This window comes from Oncorhynchus clarkii, chromosome 12 (genome assembly GCF_045791955.1).
Source record: "Oncorhynchus clarkii lewisi isolate Uvic-CL-2024 chromosome 12, UVic_Ocla_1.0, whole genome shotgun sequence".
NCBI lineage: Eukaryota > Metazoa > Chordata > Actinopteri > Salmoniformes > Salmonidae > Oncorhynchus > Oncorhynchus clarkii.
Window position 1 is genome coordinate 97,001,181 of NC_092158.1, and position 12,040 is coordinate 97,013,220.

General features: G+C 44.3%; 1 protein-coding gene across 1 annotated transcript in view; it reads left to right on the forward strand.

Annotated features, from left to right (window-relative positions):
- Window positions 1-12,040, forward strand: part of LOC139422617 (MHC class II transactivator-like) — a 41,502-nt gene that overhangs the window by 2,626 nt on the left and 26,836 nt on the right. Inside the window, exon 2 of the mRNA XM_071173762.1 lies at window positions 10,085-10,159. Coding sequence (XP_071029863.1) covers window positions 10,085-10,159 — 75 coding nt within the window. The remainder of the gene's footprint in view (window positions 1-10,084; window positions 10,160-12,040) is intronic.

The following is a 12,040-nucleotide window of genomic DNA, read 5'->3' on the forward strand; positions in this document are numbered from 1 at the left end:
GATGCTAGAGACCGTAACCCAACACCTTACTGAGAGGTCCTGATGCTAGAGACCGTAACCCTGGACCCCGTGCTTCCTACACCTAGCTGAGAGGTGCTGATGCTAGAGACCGTAACCCAACACCTTACTGAGAGGTCCTGATGCTAGAGACCGTAACCCTGGACCCCGTGCTTCCTACACCTAGCTGAGAGGTCCTGATGCTAGAGACCGTAACCCAACACCTTACTGAGAGGTCCTGATGCTAGAGACCGTAACCCTGGACCCCGTGCTTCCTACACCTAGCTGAGAGGTCCTGATGCTAGAGACCGTAACCCAACACCTTACTGAGAGGTCCTGATGCTAGAGACCGTAACCCTGGACCCCGTGCTTCCTACACCTAGCTGAGAGGTCCTGATGCTAGAGAACGTAACCCTGGACCCCGTGCTTCCTACACCTAGCTGAGAGGTCCTGATGCTAGAGACCGTAACCCAACACCTTACTGAGAGGTCCTGATGCTAGAGACCGTAACCCTGGACCCCGTGCTTCCTACACCTAGCTGAGAGGTCCTGATGCTAGAGACCGTAACCCTGGACCCCGTGCTTCCTACACCTAGCTGAGAGGTCCTGATGCTAGAGACCGTAACCCAATGAGAGTTCATGATGCTAGAGACCGTAACCCTGGACCCCGTGCTTCCTACACCTAGCTGAGAGGTCCTGATGCTAGAGACCGTAACCCTGGACCCCGTGCTTCCTACACCTAGCTGAGAGGTCCTGATGCTAGAGACCGTAACCCTGGACCCCGTGCTTCCTACACCTAGCTGAGAGGTCCTGATGCTAGAGACCGTAACCCTGGACCCCGTGCTTCCTACACCTAGCTGAGAGGTCCTGATGCTAGAGACCGTAACCCTGGACCCCGTGCTTCCTACACCTAGCTGAGAGGTCCTGATGCTAGAGACCGTAACCCTGGACCCCGTGCTTCCTACACCTAGCTGAGAGGTCCTGATGCTAGAGACCGTAACCCTGGACCCCGTGCTTCCTACACCTAGCTGAGAGGTCCTGATGCTAGAGACCGTAACCCTGGACCCCGTGCTTCCTACACCTAGCTGTAGCTGCAGACATCATTGCTCCCCCCTTAACATGTATTTTTAACCTCACGCTTGATGTTAAAGATTTTCCCACATTATGGAAATCTGCTTTTGTACTGCCTCTCCTGAAAAGTTGGAGATCCTTCACTACTTGACAACTATTATTAACCCGTATCAACATTGTCCTTCAAAGGTACTGGAGTCCTTAGTTAGTAAACAGATCAAAGGCCTACTTCCAAGAAAACAACATCTTCAATGGAATGTAAAATCAGGTTTTGTAGGTCTGGCCACAGCACTGTTTCAGCAACAGTGAAGGTTTTAAATGACGTGCACTGTGCTCTTGATATGAAAGTTACATTGTGTTGTCCGTCTTTATCGATTTGTCGAAGGCATTTGACACCGTGGACCATGCTGTGTTCGTAGTGCAAAGGTTTAAATGTTGTGGAATTACTGGTCTGAACTTATTTTGTACTATTTATTTAAGAGTTGTACTGTTTTTATATTTGTAAATCAAATTTAATTTCGCAATTACTTTTGTTTGTAAATGATTGCATGTGGCGTGTGATTTGATGCGGGTTTTTTGGGGGTGTTTGGGGGGGATTCCAGTCAACAACGAGAAAAAGTGAATGACCAGGTGTCCTCTAATGGCCCCCGGTAGGTGTTGTTCTCCGTTCTGTTATTCAGAAGGAATACTACCGTGTGTTGCAATCTTGTCTTCTGTAATGTTTAATTTGTGTTTGGCAGGTTATCTGGAATTTATTATTTTACTGTAGGACTTGTATCATGCCCCCCCCCCCCCCCCCCCCACATGTTTCAAAGAGCAATACTGTGACACGTGTGTGTGTGTGTGGGGGGGGGGGGGGGCGTGGAGTTCATTAATTAGGCAATGCTTTTACTTTCTGATCTGTTTTAATATCATTCTCTCACCCCCCCCCCCCCCCAGGATGTGGGTAGCTCATAGGCTAGTTACAGAGTAAATCAACAACTATTATGTTTAGAGAGAGACGGGACATGCTGCTCTGGGGTCCCTGCTGAAGCCCAATAGGCTAGTTATAGTGTAAACAGACAGAGCCCAGAGACATTATGTTTAGAGACAGAGACCAGACAGACCAGACAGAGACCAGAGACATTATGTTTAGAGACAGAGACCAGACAGACAGACAGAGACCAGAGACATTATGTTTAGAGACAGAGACCAGACAGACAGACAGAGACCAGAGACATTATGTTTAGAGACAGAGACCAGACAGACAGACAGAGACCAGAGACATTATGTTTAGAGACAGAGACCAGACAGACAGACAGAGACCAGAGACATTATGTTTAGAGACAGAGACCAGACAGACCTGACTGAGACCAGAGACATTATGTTTAGAGACAGAGACCAGACAGACAGACAGAGACCAGAGACATTATGTTTAGAGAGATGGGACAAAACATTGAGAATGTTGAATATTGTTCAAAATTCTAGAAATTTAGTTTATTATTTTATTTAACTAGACAATTTCAGTTAAGAACAAATTCTTATTTTACAATGATGGCATACCCCGACCAAACCCTCCCCTAACCCGAACGACCCTGGGCCAATATTGCACCGCCCTATGGGACCCTCGATCTCGACCGTAACCCAATGAGAGGTCCTGATGCTAGAGACCGTAACCCAATGAGAGGTCCTGATGCTAGAGACCGTAACCCAATGAGAGGCCCTGATGCTAGAGACCGTAACCCAATGAGAGGTCCTGATGCTAGAGACCGTAACCCAATGAGAGGTCCTGATGCTAGAGACCGTAACCCAATGAGAGGCCCTGATGCTAGAGACCGTAACCCAATGAGAGGTCCTGATGCTAGAGACCGTAACCCAATGAGAGGCCCTGATGCTAGAGACCGTAACCCAACACCTTATTGAGAGGTGCTGATGCTAGAAACCGTAACCCAACACCTTATTGAGATGTCCTGATGCTAGAGACCGTAATCCAATGAGAGGCCCTGATGCTAGAGGCCATAACCCAATGAGAGGTCCTGATGCTAGAGACCGTAACCCAACACCTTACTGAGAGGTCCTGATGCTAGAGACCGTAACCCTGGACCCCGTGCTTCCTACACCTAGCTGAGAGGTCCTGATGCTAGAGACCGTAACCCTGGACCCTGTGCTTCCTACACCTAGCTGAGAGGTCCTGATGCTAGAGACCGTAACCCTGGACCCCGTGCTTCCTACACCTAGCTGAGAGGTCCTGATGCTAGAGACCGTAACCCAACACCTTACTGAGAGGTCCTGATGCTAGAGACCGTAACCCTGGACCCCGTGCTTCCTACACCTAGTTGAGAGGTCCTGATGCTAGAGACCGTAACCCTGGACCCCCTGCTTCCTACACCTAGCTGAAATGTCCTGATGCTAGAGACCGTAACCCTGGACCCCGTGCTTCCTACACGTAGCTGAGAGGTCCTGATGCTAGAGACCATAACCCAATGAGAGTTCATGATGCTAGAGACCGTAACCCTGGACCCCGTGCTTCCTACACCTAGCCGAGAGGTCCTGATGCTAGAGACCGTAACCCAATGAGAGTTCCTGATGCTAGAGACCGTAACCCTGGACCCTGTGCTTCCTACACCTTACTGAGAGGTCCTGATGCTAGAGACCGTAACCCAACACCTTACTGAGAGGTCCTGATGCTAGAGACCGTAACCCTGGACCCCGTGCTTCCTACACCTAGCTGAGAGGTGCTGATGCTAGAGACCGTAACCCAACACCTTACTGAGAGGTCCTGATGCTAGAGACCGTAACCCTGGACCCCGTGCTTCCTACACCTAGCTGAGAGGTCCTGATGCTAGAGACCGTAACCCAACACCTTACTGAGAGGTCCTGATGCTAGAGACCGTAACCCTGGACCCCGTGCTTCCTACACCTAGCTGAGAGGTGCTGATGCTAGAGACCGTAACCCAACACCTTACTGAGAGGTCCTGATGCTAGAGACCGTAACCCTGGACCCCGTGCTTCCTACACCTAGCTGAGAGGTCCTGATGCTAGAGACCGTAACCCAACACCTTACTGAGAGGTCCTGATGCTAGAGACCGTAACCCTGGACCCCGTGCTTCCTACACCTAGCTGAGAGGTCCTGATGCTAGAGACCGTAACCCAACACCTTACTGAGAGGTCCTGATGCTAGAGACCGTAACCCTGGACCCCGTGCTTCCTACACCTAGCTGAGAGGTCCTGATGCTAGAGAACGTAACCCTGGACCCCGTGCTTCCTACACCTAGCTGAGAGGTCCTGATGCTAGAGACCGTAACCCAACACCTTACTGAGAGGTCCTGATGCTAGAGACCGTAACCCTGGACCCCGTGCTTCCTACACCTAGCTGAGAGGTCCTGATGCTAGAGACCGTAACCCTGGACCCCGTGCTTCCTACACCTAGCTGAGAGGTCCTGATGCTAGAGACCGTAACCCTGGACCCCGTGCTTCCTACACCTAGCTGAGAGGTCCTGATGCTAGAGACCGTAACCCTGGACCCCGTGCTTCCTACACCTAGCTGAGAGGTCCTGATGCTAGAGACCGTAACCCTGGACCCCGTGCTTCCTACACCTAGCTGAGAGGTCCTGATGCTAGAGACCGTAACCCTGGACCCCGTGCTTCCTACACCTAGCTGAGAGGTCCTGATGCTAGAGACCGTAACCCAACACCTTACTGAGAGGTCCTGATGCTAGAGACCGTAACCCTGGACCCCGTGCTTCCTACACCTAGCTGTAGCTGCAGACATCATTGCTCCCCCCTTAACATGTATTTTTAACCTCACGCTTGATGTTAAAGATTTTCCCACATTATGGAAATCTGCTTTTGTACTGCCTCTCCTGAAAAGTTGGAGATCCTTCACTACTTGACAACTATTATTAACCCGTATCAACATTGTCCTTCAAAGGTACTGGAGTCCTTAGTTAGTAAACAGATCAAAGGCCTACTTCCAAGAAAACAACATCTTCAATGGATTGTAAAATCAGGTTTTGTAGGTCTGGCCACAGCACTGTTTCAGCAACAGTGAAGGTTTTAAATGACGTGCACTGTGCTCTTGATATGAAAGTTACATTGTGTTGTCCGTCTTTATCGATTTGTCGAAGGCATTTGACACCGTGGACCATGCTGTGTTCGTAGTGCAAAGGTTTAAATGTTGTGGAATTACTGGTCGTGCTCCAGCTCTGTTTATACACGACCTATCAAATCGTTCAGAATGTGTAACGGCGGATGGTTGTAAATCTGCGTCCATAGAGGTGGTGCTCTAGGTGTTCCGCAAGGTTCTATTTTGGGCCCACTATTTTTTTTGTTTTGTATGTCAACAACATTGGGAATCTTATTGAAAAACACCGGATGTTATTATTGTTTTATGCAGATGATACTTTATTACTTTATTTTAAACTTTATTATTTATTTATATCTTTATTCTAGTGGTAGTAGTTTATCTTTAGATTTTTTTTAAATGCCCAAAGACCATTTAAACATCATACAACAGAATCTGTATGATTTTAAAGCTGATTCTAAATTCGGGTAAAAACAAAATGCATGGTATTTTCAAATGCCAGGCATGTTACCGATCATGTCATTGCTGCATTAGCTGGACATACTATAGAGCGAGTTAAAGTGTACAAATATTTGGGTGTGTGGGTTGATGATAAGCTGAGCTTCACTGTGCATGTAGAGAACTTGATAAGGAAGCTCAAGCTGAAAATAGGATTTTATTACCGTCATAAGGCTTGTTTTTCTTTTGAGGCCAGGAAGGAGCTGGTACGATGTACAGTCGTGGCCAAAAGTTTTGAGAATGACACAAATATTAATTTTCACAAAGTCTGCTGCCTCAGTTTATATGATGGTAATTTGCATGTTCTCCAGAATGTTATGAAGAGTGATCAGATGAATTGCAATTAATTGCAAAGTCCCCCTTTGCCATGCAAATGAACTGAATCCCCCAAAAACATTTCCACTCTATTTCAGCCCTGCCACAAAAGGACTAGCTGACATCATGTCAGTGATTCTCTCATTAACACAGGTGTGAGTGTTGACAAGGACAAGGCTGGAGATTACTCTGTCGTGTTGATTGAGTTTGAATAACAGACTGGAAGCTTTAAAGGAGGGTGGATCTTGGAATCATTGTTCTTCCTCTGTCAACCATGGTTACCTGCAAGGAAACACGTGCCGTCGTCATTGCTTTGCATAAAAATAGCTTCACATGCAAGGATATTGCTGCCAGTAAGATTGCACCAAAATCAACCATTTATCGGATCATCAAGAACTTCAAGGAGAGCGGTTAAATTGTTGTGAAGAAGGCTTCAGGGTGCCCAAGAAAGACCCGCAAGCGTCAGGACTGTCTCCTTAAGTTGATTCAAATGGCGGGTGGACAAACAAAAACCCACAAATTCTGACAAACTCCAAGCATTGATTATGCAAGAATGGGCTGCCATCAGTCAGGATGTGGCCCAGAAGTTAATTGACAGAATGCCAGGGCGGATTGCAGAGGTCTGGAAAAAGAAGGGTCAACACTGCAAATATTGACTCTTTGCATCAACTTCATGTAATTGTCAATAAAAGCTAGGGCCTGTAGGACCTGCCTTGTTGATAGTGTTGTTTAAGAAGGCAGAAACTAGGGCCTGTAGGACCTGCCTTGTTGATAGTGTTGTTTAAGAAGGCATAAACTAGGGCCTATAGGACCTGCCTTGTTTATAGTGTTGTTTAAGAAGGCAGAAACTAGGGCCTGTAGGACCTGCCTTGTTGATAGTGTTGTTTAAGAAGGCAGAAACTAGGGCCTATAGGACCTGCCTTGTTTATAGTGTTGTTTAAGAAGGCAGAAACTAGGGCCTGTAGGACCTGCCTTGTTGATAGTGTTAAGAAGGTAGAGCAGCGCTTTATTATGGACAGACTTCTCCCCATCTTAGCTAATGTTGTATCAGTATGTTTTGACCATGACAGTTTATATTTCAGTGTTACATCAAGCAGTTTAGTCACCTCTACTTGGTACATTTCCACGTTATTCATTACAAGATTTAGTTGAGGTTTAGGGTTTAGTGAACGATTTGACTCAAATACAATGCTTTTAGTTTATAGATATTTAGGACTAACTTATTCCTTGACATTCATTCTGAAACTATCTGCAGCTGTTTGTTAAGTGTTGCAGTCATTTCAGTCGTTGTCGTAGCTGACTTGTCTAGTGTTGAGTCATCCGCATACATAGAAACTCTGGCTTTACTCATGTCATTAGTAAAGATTGAAAAAAGCAAGGGGCCTAGACAGCTGCCCTGGGGAATTCCTGATTCTACCTGGATTATGTTTGAGAGGCTTCCATTAAAGAACACCCTCTGTGTTCTGTTAGACAAGTAACTCTTTATCCACATTATAGCAGGGGGGTGTAAAGCCATAACACATACGTTTTTCCAGCAGCAGACTATGATTGCTAATGTCAAAAGTGGCATTGAAGTCTAACAAGACAGCCCCCACAATCTTTTTTTTTAAATCAACACATTATTCAATTTCTGTTAGTCACATTTCTGTGGAACTTGTTCAGTTTATGTCTCAGTTGTTGAATCTTGTCGTGTTCATACAAATATTTACACATATTAAGTCTGCTGAAAATAAACACAGTTGACAGTGAGAGGACATTTATTTTTTTGAAGAGTTTATCTGGTCAAACACAAGTGGTAACAGGCTGATTGGTCAGCTATTTGAGCCAGTAAAAGGTGCTTTACTATTCTTAGGTAGTGGAATGACTTTAGCTTCCCTTCAAGCCTGAGGGGTCACACACTTTCTAGCAGGCTTAAATTAAAGATGTGGCAAATAGGAGTGGGCAATATCGTACGTGATTATCCTCAGTCATTTTCCATCCAGATTGTCAGATCCTCTGTGACTTGTCCTTATTGTCAATACTTTGTTCACCTCTTTCACACTGACTTTACGGAACTCAAAAGTACAATTCTTGTCTGTCATAATATGGTCAGATATACAATCGATGTGTCGTGTCAGCGTTTGTTGCTGGCGTGTCATCATGCCTAAGTTTGCTTATCTTGCCAATTTAAAAAAAAAAATCCTTGAGGTAGTTTGGCAATATCAGTGGGTTTTATAATGAATGAGCCATCTGATTCAATGAATGACGGAGCTGAGTTTGCCTTATTTCCCAACATGTCATTGAAGGTGCTCCGAAGATTTTTACTGTCATTATTTATGACCCTTGACCTTTGTTTCATAGTTTCTTTTTTATTCAGTTTGGTCACATGACAGGACGTTAGCCAATCTTTTTTATTCAGTTTGGTCACATGGCAGTACGTTAGCCAATCGGTTGTGCAGCCAGACTTATTTTCCATTCCTTTTGCCTCATCCCTCTCAAACCATAACATCCTCATTCCTCTCAAACCATAACATCCTCATCCCTCTCAAACCATAACATCTCCATTCCTCTCAAACCATAACATCTTCATCCCTCTCAAACCATAACATCTTCATCCCTCTCTCTTCTCTCTCTCATCTTCATCCCTCTCAAACCATAACATTTATATATTTATTTACTATTTTTTAATTCCTCATCAATCCCTCTCTCTTCTCTCTCTCCTCTTCATCGCCCTCTCTCTCCTCTTCATCCCTCTCTTCTCCCTCTCCTCTTCATCCCTCTCTCTTCTCTCTCTCCTCTTCATCCCTCTCTCTTCTCTCTCTCCTCTTCATCCCTCTCTCTTCTCTCTCTCCTCATCAATCCACAGGGGATTTTAACAGTTTTTTTTTAAAACAAGTCATGTTCTTAACGGGTGTGTGCCTATTAGTTACTGGGATAAGCAATTTCATAAATGTGTCAAGTGCAACGTCTGGGTTGCTTCTCATTACACACCACGGACCAACAAATATTCTTTACATCAACAACATGGGAATCACTACAAAACATATTGTATGACCTCATACACTATATTAGGCCCAGCCTTTGGAACTGGTTTTCCTACGTTGAGAGAATGCCAAGAGTGGTGCAAAGCTGGCATCAAGGCAAAGGGTGGCTATATTGAAGAATCTCAAATATATTCAAAAATTTTTAAACACTTTTTTGGTTACTAAATGATTCCATATGTGTTATTTCATAGTTTTGATGTCTTCACTATTATTCTACAATGTAGAAAATAGTTTAAACAATAAGAAAAACCCTGGAATGTGTAGGTGTTCTAGAACCCTGGAATGTGTCGGTGTTCTAGAACCCTGGAATGTGTAGGTGTTCTAGAACCCTGGAATGTGTAGGTGTTCTAGAACCCTGGAATGTGTCGGTGTTCTAGAACCCTGGAATGTGTAGGTGTTCTAGAACCCTGGAATGTGTAGGTGTTCTAGAACCCTGGAATGTGTAGGTGTTCTAGAACCCTGGAATGTGTAGGCGTGTCCAAATTTTTGACTCTCAGTTGATATCACATATATTATCAAGCATTTCACACACGTTATCCAGATACTGACTGTTAGCACTTGGTGGTCTATAGCAGCTTCCCACCAGAATGGGCTTTGGGTGAGGCAGATTAATCTGTAGCCATTATTACATCAACAGTATTTAACATGAGATCCTCTCTAATCTTTACAGGAATGTGGTTTTGAATATAAACAGCCACACCTCCACCATTGGAATTCCTGTCTTTTCTAGTAAATGTTATAACCATGTATTGCTACCACTGTATCATTAAAGGTATTGTCTAAGTAGAGTTTCAGATATAGTCAGAATATGAATGTAATCTGTTACTAGCAAGTTATTCATTTCATGAACCTTGTTTCTTAAAGCTACGTAGGTTAACGTGGGCCATTTTTGAGCACTTTTCTGTGATGCTTGCTTGTTTTCATTGCTTTACTGGGAAACTTATCAGAAGTAGACATTCTCATGTTATTTATGTTAGTGCAGGGTGAGCTGCACACGGTGTACTTCCTCCTAGGGCAAACCCGCATCAGTATTAACAGCATAAATCTGGTTCCTAGGCACGTGATTGCTGCGTACAATAGATGTAGTATATGGTGATCCAATGTGATTTGGTCAACAGGTGCCAGGATGCAGGATATGGACATCATGGATCTGCACCCCTCCCTTACACCTGAGGTTGAAGACTTTCTGCCAGGTAACCCTGGACTAACACATAGATATAGTTACCCTGGACTAACACAGAGATATAGTTACCCTGGACTAACACAGAGATATAGTTACCCTGGACTAACACATAGATATAGTTACCCTGGACTAACACATAGATATAGTTACCCTGGACTAACACAGAGATATAGTTACCCTGGACTAACACATAGATATAGTTACCCTGGACTAACACAGATATATAGTTACCCTGGACTAACACAGAGATATAGTTACCCTGGACTAAACACTGATCTACAGAGATATAGTAACCCTGGACTAACACATAGATATAGTTACCCTGGACTAACACAGAGATATAGTTACCCTGGACTAAACACGGATCTACAGAGATATAGTTACCCTGGACTAACACAGAGATATAGTTACCCTGGACTAAACACGGATCTACAGAGATATAGTTACCCTGGACTAACACAGAGATATAGTTACCCTGGACTAACACAGAGATATAGTTACCCTGGACTAACACAGAGATATAGTTACCCTGGACTAAACACGGATCTACAGAGATATAGTTACCCTGGACTAACACAGAGATATAGTTACCCTGGACTAACACAGAGATATAGTTACCCTGGACTAACACAGAGATATAGTTACCCTGGACTAACACAGAGATATAGTTACCCTGGACTAACACAGAGATATAGTTACCCTGGACTAACACAGAGATATAGTTACCCTGGACTAAACACGGATCTACAGAGATATAGTTACCCTGGACTAACACAGAGATATAGTTACCCTGGACTAACACAGAGATATAGTTACCCTGGACTAAACACGGATCTACAGAGATATAGTTACCCTGGACTAACACAGAGATATAGTTACCCTGGACTAACACAGAGATATAATTACCCTGGACTAACACAGAGATATAGTTACCCTGGACTAAACACGGATCTACAGAGATATAGTTACCCTGGACTAACACAGAGATATAGTTACCCTGGACTAACACAGAGATATAGTTACCCTGGACTAACACAGAGATATAGTTACCCTGGACTAACACAGAGATATAGTTACCCTGGACTAACACAGAGATATAGTTACCCTGGACTAAACACGGATCTACAGAGATATAGTTACCCTGGACTAACACAGAGATATAGTTACCCTGGACTAACACAGAGATATAATTGCCCTGGACTAAACACTGATCTACAGAGATATAGTTACCCTGGACTAACACAGAGATATAGTTACCCTGGACTAACACAGAGATATAGTTACCCTGGACTAACACAGAGATATAGTTACCCTGCACTAACACAGAGATATAGTTACCCTGGACTAACACAGATATATAGTTACCCTGGACTAACACAGAGATATAGTTACCCTGGACTAAACACTGATCTACAGAGATATAGTTACCCTGGACTAACACAGAGATATAGTTACCCTGGACTAACACAGAGATATAGTTACCCTGGACTAACACAGAGATATAGTTACCCTGGACTAACACAGAGATATAGTTACCCTGGACTAACACAGAGATATAGTTACCCTGGACTAACACAGAGATATAGTTACCCTGGACTAACACAGATATATAGTTACCCTGGACTAAACACTGTTCTACATAGACATAGTTACCCTGGACTAGCCTGTTATCTCTGTTAGCTCTGTTAGCTCTGTTAGCCCTGTTAGCTCTGTTAGCCCTGTTAGCCCTGTTATCTCTATGCCCTGTTAGCCCTGTTATCTCTGTTAGCCCTGTTAGCCCTGTTAGCTTTGTTAGCTCTGTTAGCTCTGTTAGCCCTGTTAGCCTTGTTAGCTCTGTTACCCTGTTAGCTTTGTTAGCTTTGTTAGCTCTGTTAGCTCTGTTAGCCCTGTT